Below are 21459 nucleotides of genomic sequence, written 5' to 3'. Positions count from 1 at the left end.
GCCTTTCTTTTGCAGTGTAATATAAATTAGCATGAAAACAAAACTAGACTATCCAACTCAATACAGATACTTAGGAAAATACTTGATAACTGATAACATTCAATTATTGAGTATTTTCCACCAGTTTTTCCAAATATAGTTAGATTTAACAAAATAAGTATTTAATATCAAGTTTATAAGTTCTATTCATTTAATAAATTATTTAGATAATTTCAATGTATTTTAGATCTTACTAATAAACAAAGACATCAGAATTATTTGATTCTTGTGGAGGAAACACATTGCGGAAAAATTAACAGTGTGTTTTGTGCGGTATTAGGTATGCTAAAATAACTCACCATGAAATATTGAACTAGTTACTGCCTGCTTTTTACAACTGACCTCACAACTGGCTTTCACAAGATAAGAAGGACATTTTAATAAACGATTGTAGAGGTAGAAAAGTTCAACTTTATCATGTTGTCCACATCTGCCTGCAGCCTTTCTTTCTCATCACCTATTCACACTGCTCTGCCTCAGTCTGTAGCTTGTACATCCTCAGCTCTGCTCTTCAGCCCTGACACCCATCTGATTTGGCTGCTCTGCTCCAAAATGTGCTGTTTATGTGCTCGGATTAGTTCTCCACACTCCGGACTCTCTGCTCAACTCAGCTACGTTTCCCCCGCCGCGCTACGCAATCAGTAACCCACCCAGTTCTCCATGTGTCTGTAATGCGCTCTGCCATGACTAAATATTTCATTTGCAACCCATTCAGCTTTATTATTGATTCATTAATTATTCATCTTTAACTACATCCGCTATGTTGATGATAACAGACAGCTAATTTGGCTATTGGGTAACTGCTAATCGTTAAATGGGGCCGGGTTAATATTTATGGTAACTACTACTGTAGTATTTAAGTATTGTGAAATGGGAGCTTTACAGACCTCTCTTGAAATTCCTCCTACAGTGTTGTTTAGCATTGTGAATGTGAGCTACTTAGGCTGGTAGTGAGGGGAGGACCTGAAGTTGTGTGTGAACTGGAGGAGGCAAAGATGACACTGATGATGATACTGATGCATCGATATTAACTTTCAGTATCGGTTAATATCTGACAATCAATCAATTTTTTGACAGCCCCAGGATAGATAGGTTGGTGCATGGGACTGTGCCTTTTTTCCTCCTGTGGCTAATGAAAGTCACGTGTCCATTCGTTACTGCTACTCATTGATTGACAGGCACAGCAGAGGGCTCCTCAAACCTACACTCCACTGAAAGAGTACCCCAATGATTTACATGTTTTTCATGCTGTATCTTTTTCTTCACACTTATTCTTACATTGCTTTAGTGTAAGGGGGACAGGTGGGCAATATGTTTGAAGCATACGGTATCCTAAACTGTGAGATTCTCAGTTGTCCGGGGCTTTGTGACTTCTGTTATCTAAATCCTGAATACACACTAATATATTCATGATGAATAGATGCTGAACCAAGCACGCTATTTCTTGGCAAACACTGTTCAGACCATTTAGACAAAATAGCCCAATTTCTGTCTCCTCAAACCACAGAAAGATTTTTCTCACGCTCTCACAGCCCTTTGAGCATTTTGGGTGACATCTGCGTTTTGCTGAGGAGGGGCTCCGTTTGCTCACTCTGCCATAAAGGCAAGACCGGCGCAGTGCAGCAGGGTTAGTTTTCATTCTGGCAGGTCGTAATATTTCTGTAGACAAAGCCCACAGTGGCTGTTGATTTCCTAGTTACCGTCCTGGCCAAGGCCCTCCTTGCCTATTAAGTCATTTCGGTCAGATGGCCTACTGTAGCAAGAATCTTAGTGGTTTCAGACTTCTTCCATTTCATTCGAATTGATTTTATTTTGCTCCGGGGAACTTTAAATGTTGAAATTTTCCTGAACACTTCGCCTAGACACAGTTCCTGTCTGAAGGGCTTTGTTGTTTTTTTAACCTCATCATGGTAAACGGAGCGTACGTGTTCTCTGTAGAGGTGCTCTGATTTGCTGATGGCCAGTCGAGTGCATTTGATTAGCAGCACCTGGACGCATCTTGAAGTTGTAATAGTGCACTTGTGCTTGAAGCATTTTGGCTTAGTTTTGATGAAGAACATGGTGTAATATGTAGTTTGTATTCACCTGTATTAAGAGCTGCTCAGGAGAAGATTAGGTTTATTATGTCCTGATAGATAAAACCTTAGAATTCATCTTTCTAAATGACTTCAGCTTGATATTTCCACACACAGGCACGAGTAGTCTCAACCTCACATATTCTTCAAACTATTTGTTAAATGTTACTATGATACATGTCATTTAAAGGTTTGTGCAAATTTTCAAATGGCATCAAAAGTAGCATTAAAAATATTAAAATCAAACAAACCTTTTTCTAGCTTTGAGAATGAACTGTGCAAACCTGATTCTGACTTTTACTTCAGTCATTCCTGATGTTTTTAATCAAGGTATTTGTTGGGAAAATAGGTCAAGTATTTAACCCTTAAGTGAAATGATTTACTTCAGGTAATGTTTCTGGCAAAAAGGAAATCAGCCTGGGTTCCCCGTGGGGGTCGTTAGTTTGTCTCTTTTCCAGTCAGAACTGTTTCCAGCATTTATTTGTGGAGTTTAATTTTTGCCCTAAAACATTTAAACCAAGCCAAACTCTCTGCATGCCTTCATCTCAGCCAGCACTTTGGTAGTGCATGAAGCACTGGCATGAAAATGTTCATTTTTTCCCCCAAGTTTTTCCTTCATCATGTGGTCTTTGCTTTCTGGTGTTTAATGTGTGTATAGCTATTTGTACCAGTACCAAAATGTGGTTGCCGAGCCTCTTGTTGTAAAACATGTACTCTCTTTAATGTACTCTGGTTTTGTTTTAGACATATATTTAGACTGCGTTTGTGACGGGGGGGGGGGAGGTTGCTCTGGTGAAGGGGACTTCTTTACTCTTTATCCTCTCTTTCCTCCATGTTTGGGTCTCCTGCACTTTGGTGTGCCACTTCCTGCGCCTCCTCCCTCCTCTTTGCCCTCCTTCTGTGCTCCTCTTCAGCCAAAACACCCATCCAAGAGGAGAAGGGGGCTTGCTTCCGTTTGGTCAGCTCGGGGAGGCAATGTTTGCACCCAGTGTCTGCCCAGCTGAGCAAACAGCTTTGCTGCTGCAGTGTGGGCAAAGCCTGGGGCCCTCGTTGTGACAAATGCCCCCCTCCAGGAACAGGTAAGGTCCCGAGAAATGTCAGATAGTTGTCCTGTCCCAATAAGGCCCCAAACCTTCTGTTGTGACTTCTATGGAGGAAACACGATGAAAAACACTATTCAGCCGTCTTATAATTTACTTTTACGCCTTGCAAATCAGCAAACTCTAAAGCTCCGTCCTTTGGGATGAGCTTGAACTTATGTCCCAGTCTGTTATCCTGCCACTCTCTGTCTGCATGGGTTTCACAGCTTGGCTGAATAGCTGCTTTTAGATTAGAATAGAAAAACCTTTTGCAGTAATTTGTTTTGTCACCTGCCTGTTTGTCTTTGTTTCGACACATCTCAGTATGTTCGTGGAATTTAATTACAAAGTGATGGTTGGTATTTCTAGGTAGTTGCATTCCCTTATGTTGTTGAAGGCACCCACATCTCATTTTTCATTTCAGTTTGTTTATATAGCACTAATCCGACAGCTGTCTCAGGTTGCTTTCAATTCTCATGTTTTGTGACGATGACTCAAGATTATCTATTATGTATCTGTACTGAGAATTATGAAAAGCGTCACGCTATTGTCTAAAAGCATGCGTAACAAACAAGTCTGTCTTCATTCATTCGACCACCTTTACTTTATGTAAATTTACCAAAAAAAGAAACAAACAAAATGCGGAAACATTCCAAATACATCCTTTATTTAAACAAGGCTACACAGGTAGAATGACGTCCTTGTGATGGTCCTGCGTGTTTTCCTGGTTATATCTTGAATATTCAACTAAGCAACAAACACGAGTTACAGAAAAAAACAGATATTTTGTCATACAAAGCTCACAAAATAACTAGAAATTGCTGCTCTGTGTCTTTCACGTGTTACACGTCTTGCCACGTTGCTGGCGGTTTTAATTGCATGCTGCAAGGTCCGCTGTTAGAAGAGTCAGGGTTATTCATTCATGTGATACGTCACTCTGCAGTGTTGTACAAATGGATTCTGATACCAACACTAAGAAATAATATCATTATGCAGGCGCTACACATGTGTTTTACTAATTAAGATGAAGAGAAACATTAGATTGAAAAATGAACTGTGAAGATGTTTATGTAAAAACGTCTTTCCTTGTACAAGGATCACACATGTGATCAAACTTAATCGAAGTTGGAACTGAAATTTCTGCACATCTTAAGCTGGGATTCAAATCTGACTTGAATCTGAAGCCTGTGATGCCGCAAAACAGGCTCAACCTTTCTTTTCAACACATACAACTCATATTAGATGGACTGCTGTTTTAAAAAATAGTTAGGATTCTAAAATACATCGGCTGGATATGGACATGTCCCAGCCTGGGATTTTCCTCATTTCTGAAACATTACTGAGTGTGTAACTCCAATCAAAATCTGTCATGCATTTCTATTTCTAAATTGTTTTTTCTACTAATTTTAAGGTGTTTTATTCAGTGAAAAAGAAAAGTCCACAGTTTTTACGGTGGGTTCTCTGTTATCTCATCGTGGGAACTGACTGCTTAATAGTATTTAGTTATTCTTAGTTAGTTAAATATCACTTTTTCCTCTTTTTGTAATATCTCATTCCATTTCTCTTTTTATATTGTTATACAAGAGAAGGGTGGAAGTTATCTTGATAAGACTAGGACATTTACTTAATATAGATTTGAAGGAGCAAAAATGGAAAGTTGTGTGAAGGTAGAGCATAAAATGCTTTTTTCTCTTCACCAGAGATGTGTTCAAAGTACCCTCTACTTGGTAAATGGTGGATTTTATTTGAGTTTTTATTCTGGTGCTTTTGTATTCATTCTAAGAATACAGATATAGAGTTAACTACTCATGTCATGTGTTGTCATGCAGCTAAGTTCAAAGAAATCTGTCCTGGTGGAATGGGCTACACTGTTCTGCCAAATCCTCCTGTCAATAAGCCAATTTATCAGGAGCCCATTGACCCACCACAACCCCTACCAACACCAGAGAGACCTGTGGAGGCGTTTGGAACACCGGAAGAGATTATACCAGGTGAGTCTTGCAATATTAATAGCTAATTACCAGTGCATGTTTAGTTGATTTAGTCTATTTATTTTATGTGTCTGGGACCACAATAATTGAGGTATCTTGACTGATTTGTATCACTAACAGTAGGGATGGGTATCGTTTAGGTTTTATCCGATACCGGTGCCAAATCGGTACTTTTGAAATGGTGCCGGTGCTTAAACGGTGCTCGAACCGGTGCTTAAAGAATGGAGAACACAAACTGTCCAAAAACCTCTCATGTTCAGCTGTTTTTTTTTTGTAAAAATATAACAATGTTAGCCTTTTCTGCAGCTATGGGGCATATATGGTATCACTCTTGGCTGGAAGCAGTGCTTAAACAATGGAAAAAACACAAACTTTGTCCAAAAACCTCTCATGTTCAGCTGTTTCCCACTTTTTCTTTGGTCATTTTAGCCTTTTTGTCCAGGGTGAAGGGAGCATCTGCCATCAAACAAGAGGACAGCCGCATGTAGCTATGATCATGTTTACTCTACTCAACGTAAATTACACTCGAACAACATTAAGCGACTCACGCAGAGAAGAACGGCTGCTGCTGCCATCATCATCTGTCATCATTTCTGCTACACTGGCAGGGCTAGGGGCCAGGACTCTATTCTTCGGGTTTTTGGGGGATGTTGCTCCGGGTCCGATAACTGGACCCGACGTGCACGGTATGAGGTCTCGCAGCAAGCTATCAAATACGGCGCATTTCTCGGCTTTTAAAAAAATGCTATGCGTCGCCAGCTGTTTAATCGGATTCTTGGTGTTACCTCCTTTGACAGTATCACAGTATCAGCTTAAAGCACTTGTTGCAGGCTGCTGAGTTTGCATATTTTGCTGTGAAGTACAGCCAGACTTTTGACCGCTTCGCCTTGGACATTTTTAATCTGTAGCTCTGCTCTAACAGAACGTACGTACCTGGCCCCGCCTACTATCCTGGGAAACGTAAAATGATTGGCTAGAAGTGTATCACAGCTCAGGAAAAAAAAAAGCACCGAAATAAAGCACCGAAATATGCGCTGCTTTTCGGTCTGGTTACTACCGTTTATGTCAGAACCGGTGCCATCATGGCACCGGACACCGGTACCCATCCCTAACTAACAGTATTCTATTTATGCTGTCTTTATACTAGATCATATATAATTGATATATAGGTGGAATTCAGTAAATGAATTTAATTATCACTAGGTTAAATTCAAATTTGTGCACTAAACTGTTGCTTGCAGGATGCTACACAGTATAAAACTATTTTATTTTATTTTAATTTATCAAAACACATCCAATATCTGAGCGCTTACCTTTAAATACAACTTTTTCCTCTCCTCTGCTGTCCTGTCTGTCTTAAACTTTCTCCATCTCTAAATAAAGTTGCTCACTCGTTTCTCTTCCTGTGAAATGCAGCAGTTGGACCGTCAGACACACTGTGAAACAAACTGCACACAAACAGTTTGTGTGTTTGCTGATGTTTGTCTTTCTGCGTGCAGTTTGCATGTTCTCAGTGACATTGATATTTGTGTAAAAATGTACGGAGAAAAAAAGTCATCAGAAAAATAAATATTGGAGTAAACTACAGACAGCTTAAAATTCTAAGTACGGTAATGAAGTGTCCCACCTCTGGTCACCGTCTGTGTTCAACAATGGCTGTTCTCAGTAGATGCAGATGGCCTCATTTACTTATTTTTCCAACCTTTTGTCTTCTCGGTCCAAAATCGGCCCTTTGTCCTCTGAGTGCAGATTCAGCCTTTTCCTTTTGAGGTGGCTCTCCTATGAGGTGCCGTGTGTTTGTGGAGTGACTCTTTGGTTTCTTCTATGAACAACCATTGTTGAACAGAAGTGGTGGCTTATGACATTTGATTTGCTACTTTTGAATAAATCATTATATGGACCTAGTGCGACTTGTTTGTACAGAATATTATGCAGTGTTTATAGTCTCTATCTGGGGCGAAAAAACCCACCGTCTTTCTCAGAAAGACATCAACTTGCCCTCTGTTGCAGAATTTGCGGTGCAGCAGTTAGATACTTGAGATATTAAGATGTGAATACTCCACAGCTGTATTTTATTTGGCACACTTTAAAGTGTCTGAACTCAATGTGCTGTCAAAGCAACAAATATATCTGATGGATTGCATTTATGCAGTGCAGCAGAGAGAAAATGTTTTTTGCACTTTATTGAATGCCGAAAATGTGAAAAAGATCAAGCTGTGTAACAAATTACACCCACTTGCTCCTGTTTGAAGTGTGGTATTAATTTATCAGTGTCGTGGTGAAAAATGCCGAGACGGTGGGATAAACGGGAATCTCACGTTTGCAAATTAAAACTCTAAAGTAACATTAAAAACTCTGATTTATGATCTTCTTGCATGTGATTAGGAAGCCAGATTTTGAGAAACACATCCCTCTTGTGACATTTGTTTGTAGAGGACATGGATTAAAGTGCTTTGACTGAGCGCTCATTCCCTGTTAAAAGCCCAGCCCGCAAGCCATCAAAAAGAGAGCAAAGGGGAGATAAACCTGCCTGAGAGAAGAGCCTCATCCTCTCCTGTTATTATTCAGGACATGCTTGGCAGCCACCAAGGGAAGGAGAAACTTTGCAACATCTTAGCCAAAGCCAGACAGAAACCAAATTACTGTTTAGCTTTGCTGGAGCAGAGTACAGAGTTTTCCAGGCACAGAGGACAGGGCGCAAAAAACAATCGGACAAAATTCCACCACCCTAAACCTGTGCAGATTAGTGTTTGGATACCACCAGAAAGTAATGAGGCACCTGGCAGCCATACATATTGGTACTTTGAAGCAGCAAAAGCTGTGCTGGGTGGAAGAAGGAGATATTTTGCTTTTTTTCTAAATCTTTACTTTTGTCATCTTGAGACCTGGAAATGTGGTGTGTGCTGTTTATGATCTTTTCACAACATCAAACATGGACCTGTATATATGTCGCTAAGCATTTACTTAAACAAAGGTTGGATGTTGATGAAATTGAGGCTTTTCACATAAAACAATTGCCTTATTTTTGAAGGGTAATAAGAAGAATCTTGTTCTGGATAAGGGGAATTCTTGTGATTATGTGACCTTGAACATAATCTGTATGAAGACCTATTAGGTGTTGAAATGCTGTAAATTCTTACCAATACTGCAAGAAAAGTAACAATTCTTGTGAATTTCTGACCGACAGATGATGATGGATGACAAGGAGAATAAATAAGGTGCATATAGCTTTATAATTAATGAATAAAGTATTAACTAATACCTTACTAATGCTGAATACGTGTGTTGTTCATATAAAGTGTTACCAAAATGCTGTGATTGGGGAAGCAATTGTTACTTTTCTTGCAGTATTGGTAAGAATTTACATTTCAACAGCTAATAAGCAGTAAGCAAAGTCTGAAGGTATTCAGTGTTTATGATGTCAAAACAGTTTTTGACTGATTAGCTTGAGTGTCTTAAAGATTTAAGACACTCAAGCTAATCAGTTTTTTTTTTAAACTTTTTTTTAAAATGTCAGATGACATTTAAAAAAAAAAGTTTGAGCTACGCTACATTATCACAAACCTTCACTCAAAGTTTTTGTTTGTATTTTTTTTTTTGGTCAGTAGCAACCAGTTCACCAGAGCAGGTAGGTTTGGTACCTTTTCACTCTTTAGAGTGAAAATGCAAAAGCAGTTTGCCTGCATACGCTTAGCAAATACACTTACCTTCAAAAGAGTTTCAAAACCACATTTGCATGAAATCAGCAACATTGCTGCATGACTTTGGCTGGTCAGTTGAACAGCAAGTCAATTTCTACATCTTTGATGTGACTTTAAGAACCAGACTGAAATCTTTGACATGGCCCCAGATCTGGATACTCCACGCTTTTCTAGCTCCCTTTTGCCAAGCTGTTTATTCTTGCTCTGTGATTAAATTGCAGCCAGTTGCCATGCAAGCTAAATGCTAATCTGCTTCTCAGCACAGTACCTGCATTGCATGACGTAAGTAGTAGGAGGCTTAAATGATGAGTCTTGGCTAAAGATGCACTGCTCCAAAAAAATAAAGGAACACTTTGAAAACACATCAGAGCTCAGTGGGGGAAAAGTCTTGCCGGATATCAATACAGATATGGACTGGGTAATGTGTTAGGAATGAAAGGATGCCACATTGTTTGATGCAAATGAAAATGACAGAGAACTTAATTCAAAGACACCCTCCATAATCAACGTGAAAGAAGGATGTGGCAGGCTAATCCGTTTTGCCAACATTTCATTTGAACAATTTGAAGTGGTACTCGATGCTCCTAATGAGATAACAGGTGATTTCAGGATATCAGGATATCACTGAGCTACTGAACAGTCTAAGGCACAGGCTGATGCTATCGGCCTGACAGAAAGATCATCTCCCAGAGGTGTTCTATTGGATTTAGGTCAGGCAAGACTGGAACTCAAGGCCAGTCTATGGTATCAATTTCTGCTCTTGCCACATGAGGCCGGGCATTGTCGTGCACCAGGAGGGATTTTTATCCCATTACCTAATGGCAGTCAGGGTGCTGTTGCCTAGCATGTAGGGGCCTGTGCGTTCCTTCATGGATATGACTCCATGGACATCACTAACCCACAGCCAAACCAGTGATTCTGAATGATGTTACAGGCAGCATAACATTCTCTATGGCTTCTCCTGTCACATACGCTCAGGGTTAATCTGGATGTAACCCTTTCACTGGTTCACTGATATTAGAGTTCACTGGTATTAGAACTGTACTTTCTGGTATTCTATGGCAAATGCCAACCCTTTAGTCTCACCCCATGGTGTCGGGGAGTGAAAACAGGACACACTAGAGGATGTCAGACCCTCAGTCCATCCTCATAAGTCTGATTGTTCTGATTGTTTTGTCAGAGACATTCACACAAATCATTTTGTAGAGCTCTGTTCCTCCTTGCACAAAAGAGCAAATACTGGTCCTGCTGATGGGTTAAGGACCTTCTATGGCCCTGTCCAGCTCTCCTAGAATAACTGCCTGTCTCCTGGGGCCTCCTCTGTGCTCTTGAGACTGTGCTAGGAAACACTGCAAACCGTCCAGCATTGTATTGATGTTCCATCCTGGAGGAGTCGGACTATTTGTGCTACTGGTAGTGACACTGACCCTAGGCAAATGAAAAAACAGTCAGAATAGATGAATGTCAGTGGCCTCCAGTTGTAAAACCATTCCTGTTTTGTGGTTGGTTTCGTTGTTGCCCCTCTAGTGCGCCTGTAGTTAAAGTCATTAATGCCAAAGTAGCTGAAACTGATTAACCACCAGATCAATATCCCAAGGTTAATTGACTTGATTATATACGCTGAAGTGTTCCTTTAATATTTTTGAGCAGTATATGTATACAGTGCTATGTTGATTTTATGTCTTTGGTGTTGTCTGTGTCTTTTCATTGAAGGAGCTGGTAATTCCTGTGGGTAGCATTAGTCCAGTAGTTGAACCTATCCAGCCCCAGCTATCTCCGGGTGTTTCCACTATCAAGATGGAGGCACCTTACCCAGGTTCCTGCTTTGCCCTTTAAACTTCAAAGCAGTTTCAGACTCAGCTCATCGAGCTTATGATGGGCTCAGACAAAGCGATTTTTAATCCTTGGGTTTAATATGATCCAGTGGTCTGGAAAGAGTGCTGTTTCAGTGAGGGTGATTACTGAGTCATTTTAAAACTTGTTATTGACATGACAATGATATGTTATATATATAAATATAGCTTGTTGTTTTTCACAACACACAATATCACTGTAAAAGAGGTACTAGGTAATTACTGGAAACAAAGTGGTATCCCAAGCAGTATGTATGGTACTAATTGTACTGGGTTCCAAAAAGCCTACAAACAGAACATTAAAAGTGAGTTGTTGTTGTTTTTTAAAAATATTCTCTGTGCTGTGGATGCACAGAGGGATAAGACCGAGGTAGTAAGAATTTAAAAGAAGGGCACAGAAGATCAGTGCTAACAGCACATTATCTTACAATCTGCTCGAGTCATCTGGTATCCACAGATTACACAAAATAAACCATCAGTTATGTCCCTGATGTCTATTTATGGTATGGATAGGCATCATCAGTTTGATATTGCCTCATCTAAACCCAGTATTAGATCACTTTGTTAGTCTTAACTGCACACAGGTTTTATTGTACTGTAGTTTTGTTGTAGCGACGGAAATGTCACCGATTGGTGAGTAAAGTCCTATTTTGATGGCACAACTTGTACATTTTTACCATCAATATCAGAAGTTTTTTAAACCACATGTTACAAGCAAGGGCTACATCTGACAGCATGCTCTTCAGTAGCATCTTGTCACAAAGTCTACAGCAAACCCTTAATAAGGCTATATATATATATATATATATATATATATATATATATATATATATATATATATATATATAGCATTACTGTAAATTTCCTTTATAATTCATGCTCATAAAATGTTGAAACTATATGTTTTGCATCATAGGGTAAAGTAAAAGAGTATAGACGGAGCTGTTGGAAATTATTTAGGAACCATAGCAAATTAGCCATAAAGCCATATAGGAACAGAGTAGGATGGTTAAGTGCTGAGGTACATGGCACATGTGTAGTTGGACTAGTATTTTTGTCCGTATACTGTATATTCATTATACAAAGTGAATAATTAAAATCTTTTCTTTTTTTTGCTTATATCTCATAAATACCAGTAAGTTATTTGGAATATTTCAAGTTTGAGTTAATTACTATTCAAAAACTGTACCGTTTGAATACTGTCTCGGTGCACTTCACTGCACACAACCACAACCACGTATAAGACAGCTGACATGAGAGTTGTTCAGATGATGATGATCGAATACCTCCACAGGGAGGGTAGGCCACAGAAGCTCGTTGGGGGTGGGTTATTTATTTTTTGTATTGGCCTGCAGTAATCATTATAATGTAATATTGATTGTAAATTTTGCTGGGTTTACTGCCTTTTTACCAAGAATAATTGTTTGTTTTCTGAAATTTCTCTTCTGTAAAGTCACAAGGCTGTCCTTTCTAAACCTGTTAAACTTCTTGCCAAAGGTACTCCCTGGGACATTAAGAAGTGGTAACAGTTGAGGTCATATGATCACATTTTTGCAGGAGCAGGTTGAGGTGATGAGTGATGGTTATGACAAAAAATAAATGTGCCTGTGCAGGAGCCCTTTCTGTTAGTAAAAAAAAAAAAATCAAATTCTGTCATTCATGATGTTTGTACCAAAAGCTTCAGTACATTTGTGCAGAATATAAGATCAGGTGATATTATCCTTTCCATTGTCCTTATATGTTACCTAGTGTGGATAATCTAGTCACTCTAGTGTTGTATTTCCTGCCACTGGTGGTTCCCCCATCTCTCTTTTTCTAGGTGTCAGTCACACACGAGTAGAAGCAGGATGACAACCTCCATGCAACCAGGGGAAAAAAATGGTTGGCAAGTGATTGCACAGAATTTTTTGGCTGTCTGGGGCCAAATACGAGTACTTGAAACAAAGTCGTCTTGCAACAAAAAGCAGTTGCCCAATGGTTGAGGGTGCTGTACCATCAACCTCTGGGCAGCCACTTTTTTGCAGGTCGCCACATTGGAGGCAACGTTTCTCTGTCCGACTGACTGCACTCACTCTCAAATAGATTGGGGAAAGTTTGCAATTAAGCACCGTCTAATTTATGAAAGCAGACAGATTATCAACACTGAAGAGCATCTCTTGTTTTGCAAGACGTGTGTGATGGTTGCTGCTACCAGTGTTGATTTATTTAAACAGGAGGGACGTTGTGAGCGCAGTGCCAGAATGTTGGCTAAGTCTTTTCACTGTTTAGAGCTTCACATTTTGCTTTTCCACAGTAATCCTGGCATTTATTGAAATGAAACAGACTTGAAATAAACTTAATGGACTATGAGAGGGAGGGAGAAGGAGAATCCTGAGATGATAAGACGATGCGTCTCGTGCTCTTTTTTACTGTGAGCCGAGTGGGTTAAAGTGTTTCAGGGTTTTAGTCACATTTGTACTCATTGTAAACATTTCATATCAACATTCGTGTCTTTCATTCATTTATTTGGTTTGATTGGTGCTATTACAAAACACATGCCTGTCAAAATGCATGCATTAATGGGATTGTGATAGGTTTTAGACTCATTTGTGAGGTCCACAAACATCTAGAGTAATTTTAACATAACCATTCACCCTTAGGTCATAAACATATTGATCTTCAGCCTGATTGAGCTGAGCTACCATGCTGTCTTCAGAGAGCAATGCAACTATGCTTACACTGTTTTATTCTGTCAGTACATTACTCACTCCCTGATTTTTGAGCTGCAAATCTGCACTGCTGTTGGTACAGTGCTGGCCATTAATGAAATTAACTAGTTGTATCTGTTTATTTATAAATGTATAAAGTATATAAATTTACCGTGTTTACTTCCGGCCCAGTCTGTGCCTGATGTGTAGATTGTTTGTGATCCACCTGTATACCTCTAATGTAGACAGCACCAGATTTGCAACAGACAACAACAAATCTAACTTTTTTAGAGTTAATCATGATTTTATTGCATGCAGAGCACTGCCAACTTGACCCCGTGTAATTAAAACTGATCGCAGACTGCCTCAGTCTTAACAATTGTTGTGTCTCTCTTTTCTCACACTCTTAAAGGTGTTTTAAAGACAACAATTGACTGTCAGTCATCTTAGATTTGGTTCCCATCTTTGAAGGGACCATTTCAATTACAAGGAGATTGCATTTGATTATTGATTACACATGTTGTGGAGCAGTCTCCAAACTGTTTTCCCCAGTGCCTGTGGTCTTAACCATCGGATTAGAGATATGCATTCAGAGTTGCATTTCTAAGCATTGCTATCATACTGAGGTCTGTGCATATCTGTGGGTGTGATTTGGTCTGGTCCTCTGTGACCTCTCATTATAACTTCAGCTTTGTATGAATACACCCAAAGTTGCTGTAAACTGCATTGTCTTTCCTTGCCAAACAATGAGAATTATATTTTGTCTGTCGCATGTCCATCTGTGAAGACTCTTATACAAACCCAAGGTACCACTTTGCTATATGATTTTGGTGTTCTGTTGCTTAGACACACCAGTCTGGCAGTCTAGTTTAACAGTTAATTACAGTTCAGTGTTAAGCTATAAGTAAATTGTGAATGTTTTTAAAATGAATATGTTGAAATAGAATGAATTAAGAATAAACTACATACATACTAGAACTAATGGCTTGTGTTGTGGTTTTCTTTTTTGGTTCAACAGAAGTGGTTGAGAGGATTTCTCCTCCTGCACCAGTAGAGATTCTTCCAACTAATGCAGGCCAGGACATCGCACCTACTCAGGCAGCAGGTAGGGCTGAAACATTCTTCACTCTTTCTTTGCAAACTTTTTTTGTTCTTTTGTGTGTTTTTTCTGTTTTCTCTTTTTCTTCGCACCAGCTTTTTGTAATTGTGTAAATGCTAGTTGGTGTCTACCTCGTAAGAGATGAACCATTTCAATTTAGGAAAGATTCGAGTAATTTGCAAACAATGTTGGGAAGATTACTTTTTAAAATGTATTCCACTACAGGTTACAGAATACATGCCCCAAAGTGTATTTTGTAACGTATTTGGATTACTTAATATATTATCATGCTTTTTACAACTACTTGAATGTACTATTGCTGTGTGATTTATTACTATTACTGAAGGTTACTCGTCATACCAAAACCAACTAGATTTTTAAATCTTGCTTTTAAATGTTGCTGTTCAATTTTTGTACTGGCAGGTTGACGTACGTCAGCTCCCCTGACAAAGAAAGCCCAGTGTTTGACTCCCTGGTACAATTCCCAAATATGGACCTTAATGTAGATAACCCATAAGCTAGAACACAAAGTGTCTCAGTAGATTTTCATTTAACCTGGATGCAATCCAAATGCAATCCATAAATCTACAGAGACATCTTATTATACTGATTGAAGAAAATAAGAAAACCCCAGGGTTCTCTTCAGCACAGTGGCCAGGCTGGCAGAAAGTCAGAGCTGTGTTGAGCCAAGCATTCCTTTAGCCTAACTAAACTTAGCACAGAAAGTAAGGAAACTTGTGTTGGGTCGATTATTTCTTTATTGTAACAATTATTACTGGCAATTAATCCTATACTGTTGAAAGCCTGTTTATTTCCTCTGAAGCAGTGCCGCGTTTGTAAGGAAAATGAGCAGCAGAGTTATATATGTGGGTTGTGCCCATGATAAACTCACCAAATCTTCTCTGCAAGACTGCTCAAAGAAATCCTAGTATTAATTGATGCTTCGCTCTCCACCTTAGAGTGGCAGTAATTAAAATATTACTTAAAAAGTCTTCTCTAGGCTCATCTGTCTTGACTCCAATTTCTTTATCTAAATAAGGAATCATCTTCTCCCATGAAGTTTAATTATGTAGTTCCACAGGTTCTGCGCGGGGACGTTTCCCTCAAATTGAGTGAAATGCTGAACTAAAAGATTAAAGTTTGAAAAAGACTTTCTCCAAGAACTTTATGTTCCAAGTGTGCTGGAAAGGCTCCAGACTTCATGAAGTCATTGAGAGAATAAATTTATATATTTTTTTCAAATTGTACATAGAATTAAAATATAGACGAATCTATGAAGAGGCAAATGTATCTGATAAATGTGATTCAGGTGAAAAATATTTATACCTTTCAGCCATTTTATACATATTCCATTTTCTGAGGCTCAAAAGTAACTGACGAGTTAAAATTGTTTTAAATATAAGAATTGTGTTTAGTACTACAGTCAGATTTTTGCAGGTTTTTGAAAAAAAGGACTGGAATTCCAAAAGTGTTTAATGTTGCTGAAGTTCTGCAATCAGATCTTGATTTCTTTTGTTTGAAGCAAAATTGCTTCACTGTCCAAATACTTCTGACTGCATGTGTCTCCGCACTTTGTGGATGCACTCCGTGTTATATATAGTGTGTATGTTGTTGTCCATAGAGTCTTCTTAGAACTTGGAGAAACTTCTCGAACGGTTGCCTGATGTCCAGTAACACTTGTTAGCGCAGAACTAATCTACATCTTAGCTTTCCCAGTTGGAAAATAACTACATCGCTAACTGTCAAAGATGTTTGCTGTGGTGCAAACTCACATCTCGAATCATTTACTAATGAACTAAAAAGGATTTACTATGAAAAGCAGCTCACAAGGATAACTGCAAAGTACTAAAAGGTATTTATTTGACCTTCTTCACAATATGCTGAGAATAACTGCCAGTAATAAAACACTTTGTCTGGTTTGATATGGTTTTAATTCCGTCACCTGCTCCGCAGTCAGTTGCTTTCGGCTACTTTGTGGTAGATTATGTGAACTTGTGATGCTTTTTTATTAAGCTGTTAACTTGTGGTACATTAATGGTAGGCTGTGGTTCCTTGCAGCTCTTTATAGTAACTTATGGGACCCATTATTAGCTCTTAAAAGTGCTGCTACATTAGTGCTCTCCTGTTTCTCTTCTGGCCCAGAGGTAGATGAGTGCCAGATCAACCCTTATATTTGCGGCCACGGGATTTGTTACAACACAGCTGAGAGCTATATCTGCCACTGTGATGAAGGATACCACCTGGATGAGACCCAAACCACCTGCATAGGTAAGGAATGTATTGGTCAGAGTTGAAGTTAAACAAGCTTTGTACGCCATGTGTAGTGCGAGCAAAAGCAACATGATTTTAGCAAAGCTCATGGAATCAGTGTCCTGCAGTTGAGATATGATAGGTGAAATGAATGGCCCATGTCCAAAAGACATGAACAGCAAATGGCTGTTTTCTCAACTTAAAGCACTCTTTTTTTCCCTTGTGACCTGTTTCCAGCTTCCTCATTTACTGTCCGAAGGTTTAATCCTCATCACAGACAGCCATGAGGTCTGAATGTTCATGGGACTTAGATACAGTCTAACAAATCAGCATCTTTCCAACAGCTTCTGTCAGAAAAAGGAAGTTAATTATTAGTGGAATAAAGGCAAACACATTAGAAAATTTTATTTACTTTCTTTATAACAATTGTATTTTTTCCTGAGTTTTTTTGTGTAGAGTGTGAGCTTTTTTTTGGCGTCCGAGTTAGGGCATAAAAAAAGGAAACGTTTTAGAACCACTGCGTTAAAAGCCGTAGGCACTGCGTGGGTTTGCTGGATTGGACCCAAGACCCAAGAATCTTAGTTCAGGGACCAGTACGTTTGACTGAAGAGAAGTTTGTGAGTTATCATGAATTATGTTCTTACTTCTTAGTTACTCTGACTTACTGCCTACTTGTTAATATAGTCAGTGAGCTAAGAACCTAGACTATAATTTATTATAGACTAATATGTTTGTTAGGCTGGAGCCCCAGAGCAAATAAATATTTAAAACGTATTCACCATATGCTGTATCCTGTTCTGGAATAAACGTGAGACATGGAGGAACATTTACAGTCAAAGTAAATCAGGCACTAGGACAGTATTTATGCTGTGCACATCTATAACATCTGGCATTGGTCAAACTAACAAGTGCATTCTAATGGAATTCTAAGCTGGTGGAATCTCGGATGAGACCAACAACCACACTGTTACCGACATCAGCGCCACCCTCCTCCCGGCTCATCGGCCTTATTGGGATATGAATATGATGCACTGTCATTACGTGGTTTCCTGCCGTTTCAATGCAGCTCTCCCCACCCACCAAAATGATATTGAATTAGGGCTCAGAGGGCAAACAGGCGTGATGATGATTTCTCCATAGCCGCAATAAAATCTCTTCTGCTTAGCTGCAGAGGCTCGTGGATCAGATTATGACTTCTTTGAGAGGTTTATATGCATGTGGGTTTGCAACCATAGTGTCTATTAACAAGATTGATGCAAAGCAGACAAAAACAGGAGTATTGGTTTTAGATGTTCTAGTAAAAATCGTGACACCGCGGTGTATAAAATTTCCTACGATGCATATTTGACTGGTGAACTTTTGTACACGGGTACTTTTTACATTGCAACAACCACCCTCAACTCTGTTCTAAGGGAGATGTTTTTGTTTGTTTTTTAACAAAATGTATTTGTTGTGATTTTTAAATGCCCTGTGATATTGATACTGCCCAAGCGTGAGATCCTTGTTGCAGTCTTTTAGCGTTGTTTTTAGTCTCTACCAGGTCAGTTTTGTCTTTGACAAAAATCTAACATTAGGTGTGTCACCTGTGATGACTTAGAACTCTGAGTGTTAAACAGTTTCTGTCTGTCTGCTTTTTAATGCTTTTTCTTTGAAAAACAGCTGGTAATGTGGAAAAAATTGAGTTTTGTTGAACCAGCTTTAGAAATGTTGCTCTTTATGGACTCAGCTGTTTACAGTGAAGCTGATGAATGTCTGCCAAACCACAGACAGACATGCAGAGAAGGATTCAGCAGCTACAGAGCCAGAGAGCGCTGGTAGAGACTAAAGCTAGAGCTAAAAGAAGAGTGAATACTGAATGACCGTTTTTGAACATGTTTGTTGTGACAGCTTATTTGTGTGTTCTCAGATGTCGATGAATGTGAAAACAGGCTAGTGTGTCCTTCTGGTATCTGCTACAATGAGCCTGGTAGCTATAGCTGCGGCTCCTGTCCGTCTGGCTTCTTGGGTCAAGGAGGCCAGTGTGTGGGTAGGTCCTTACACTGTTAACATGTACATGTCTCTGTATTTGGACCTTACTGCAGTGCAAGGCTCCTTTAAATCAGTTTTAATTAATAATGTGCCTAAACTAAACAGTGTGTAATATAATACATGTATGATATTAGTGCAGCATTAATACAAGTCTGAGTTGTACCTAGGTTGCTGATCAGTGCAGAGTAAAGGTTGTGTTACTTTGAGCCTGGCGCACAATCATGGACTGGAGGAGTTACAGTTACAGTGACTGCCTGAAAACACATGGAGAAAGACCAAGGGAGGTTTTCATCTGTTTCTGATTTTTCATTTTTAACAAATTTCTTTTAATCATCTGATCACATAGTTAAAATATTGCACTTGGTTGCTAGCAAAGCTTGGCGATGCATGAAAATCTCTATGATCATCAGAAAACCAACAGGAAACCGTTGTGTGTGCCAACTTCCAGTATAAGCCATTAATGGCCTAGAGAACACTTATATTTTTCAGGATAACCCTTAACCTCATGGTGCGTATGTCTGGCGGTCAAAACATTAAGGGATCAACCCAGGAAACAGATGCAAAGTTGTACACCTGTACCAGTCAAGAAATAAAATTGCAAACCATGCCAAAGAATACACAACATTTCCCCATGCTTTCCTGGTAATGCTATTATTTCTAGCAGGCACAAAAGGTGTGCCCATCTCTACTCTTTTAGCACTTTGCCACTCCTGTATCCAATGCGACTCGAGGTTAGCTGTGAAGTTTTGACACACCATGTCAGCCAAGCCAAGCCACAACAGAGAATGGTGGTAGCAGCGAGAGAAAAGAATTAGGCTGTGCAGCAGAATCCTTCATAGAAGTTAATAAACCATGCCACAAGTGTTTGCATGTGACTGCCAAACTCACATCAACTAGATTATGTGTGTGTGTGTCCATGAGTTCGAGGGCATTTTTGGACTACAGGAGAGAATAAACGAAAGTTAATGACATGAAAGGCAACAGTGAAAATTATATATAAATAACAGGAGTGAAAAGAGGGGAGTGCTGAGTGCATCATGGGAGGTCTTTTAACAGACTGAGCCACAGACAGCCCTTTATCAAAAAAGAAAGTATGAAGTCAACGTTAAAGTAAAGAAGGTGTCTGTCCCCTGAGCTCAAACTGGTAGCTGTTTCCACAAGACAGGGCCTGATGGCTGTTGGCTCTGCCTCCCATTGTACATCTCTAGGAACCACAAGTGAACCTGCAGTGTGAGAGCAACGTTCTCGGCCGGGATGATGGGAGGATGTTTTCGAGATACGGTTGAGCATAATCATTAAGGACTTGTGTGCTGATTCCTGACTTCTTGGGCATTATGCTTCAGAATGCTGAAGAGCCTGGAATGGAATCTGACTCAGACCGACTTACTTAAACCGACAATGATTTAGCTGGTGGGCACTAGTCTGTGGTGGTCACCAAAAGTCTATAAAAATACAGTCAGAAGAGCCATTAAAAGAGGTTTTACCCTCTAATCATGCATTAGGTTTGGCCAGTGCTTGCATGATTTAGATGTCATTACCTGCTTATCAACCAATGATGACATTTTCGTAAATAAAAATGATTAAAATCATATTTAATAATTTAAAGCCGTGCTTCCATTGTATAACAATGCATTAGTTATAATAGGCCACTCCCAATACTGTGCCTGTGTTTGTTCCAGTGTTCAGATAAGTTTAGTGTAACACTCACACTACAGGGAGTGCAGAATTATTAGGCAAATGAGTATTTTGTCCACATCATCCTCTTCATGCATGTTGTCTTACTCCAAGCTGTATAGGCTCGAAAGCCTACTACCAATTAAGCATATTAGGTGATGTGCATCTCTGTAATGAGAAGGGGTGTGGTCTAATGACATCAACACCCTCTATCAGGTGTGCATAATTATTAGGCAACGTCCTTTCCTTTGGCAAAATGGGTCAAAAGAAGGACTTGACAGGCTCAGAAAAGTCAAAAATAGTGAGATATCTTGCAGAGGGATGCAGCAGTCTCAAAATTGCAAAGCTTCTGAAGCGTGATCATCGAACAATCAAGCGTTTCATTCAAAATAGTCAACAGGGTCGCAAGAAGCGTGTGGAAAAACCAAGGCGCAAAATAACTGCCCATGAACTGAGAAAAGTCAAGCGTGCAGCTGCCAAGATGCCACTTGCCACCAGTTTGGCCATATTTCAGAGCTGCAACATCACTGGAGTGCCCAAAAGCACAAGGTGTGCAATACTCAGAGACATGGCCAAGGTAAGAAAGGCTGAAAGACGACCACCACTGAACAAGACGCACAAGCTGAAACGTCAAGACTGGGCCAAGAAATATCTCAAGACTGGTTTTTCTAAGGTTTTATGGACTGATGAAATGAGAGTGAGTCTTGATGGGCCAGATGGATGGGCCCGTGGCTGGATTGGTAAAGGGCAGAGAGCTCCAGTCCGACTCAGACGCCAGCAAGGTGGAGGTGGAGTACTGGTTTGGGCTGGTATCATCAAAGAGGAGCTTGTGGGGCCTTTTCGGGTTGAGGATGGAGTCAAGCTCAACTCCCAGTCCTACTGGCGCCGAGTATGGCAGCCTCGTCGCGAGCTCCCCCAAGCAACGGCTTTCTTCTGTGTTTAATTTTACTTTTCCTTTATTTTTTCACGAGCAGCACATGTCT

At 39.6% G+C, this 21459-nt stretch overlaps 1 protein-coding gene across 6 annotated transcripts in view; it reads left to right on the top strand.

Moving 5' to 3' along the window:
• Nucleotides 1-21459, top strand: part of ltbp1 (latent transforming growth factor beta binding protein 1) — a 134892-nt gene that overhangs the window by 85473 nt on the left and 27960 nt on the right. For 2 of the 6 annotated variants that reach the window (XM_085243014.1, XM_085243012.1), the window contains exons 11-17: nt 3029-3193; nt 5023-5184; nt 8790-8812; nt 10599-10701; nt 14444-14530; nt 16667-16792; nt 18681-18800. In XM_085243014.1, coding sequence (XP_085099140.1) covers nt 3029-3193; nt 5023-5184; nt 8790-8812; nt 10599-10701; nt 14444-14530; nt 16667-16792; nt 18681-18800 — 786 coding nt within the window. The remainder of the gene's footprint in view (nt 1-3028; nt 3194-5022; nt 5185-8789; nt 8813-10598; nt 10702-14443; nt 14531-16666; nt 16793-18680; nt 18801-21459) is intronic. The other 4 variants (XM_085243013.1, XM_085243015.1, XM_085243017.1 and 1 more) reach the window with 4 other exon arrangements.

The sequence above is a fragment of the Mchenga conophoros genome, linkage group LG13 (genome assembly GCF_057382185.1).
Source record: "Mchenga conophoros isolate Kocher_MC1m ecotype Shallow Benthic linkage group LG13, M_conophoros_male_GT1.1, whole genome shotgun sequence".
NCBI classification, from domain to species: domain Eukaryota; kingdom Metazoa; phylum Chordata; class Actinopteri; order Cichliformes; family Cichlidae; genus Mchenga; species Mchenga conophoros.
Note: the sequence above shows the minus strand (reverse complement) of the source record. Positions and strands in the feature narration are given on the sequence as shown.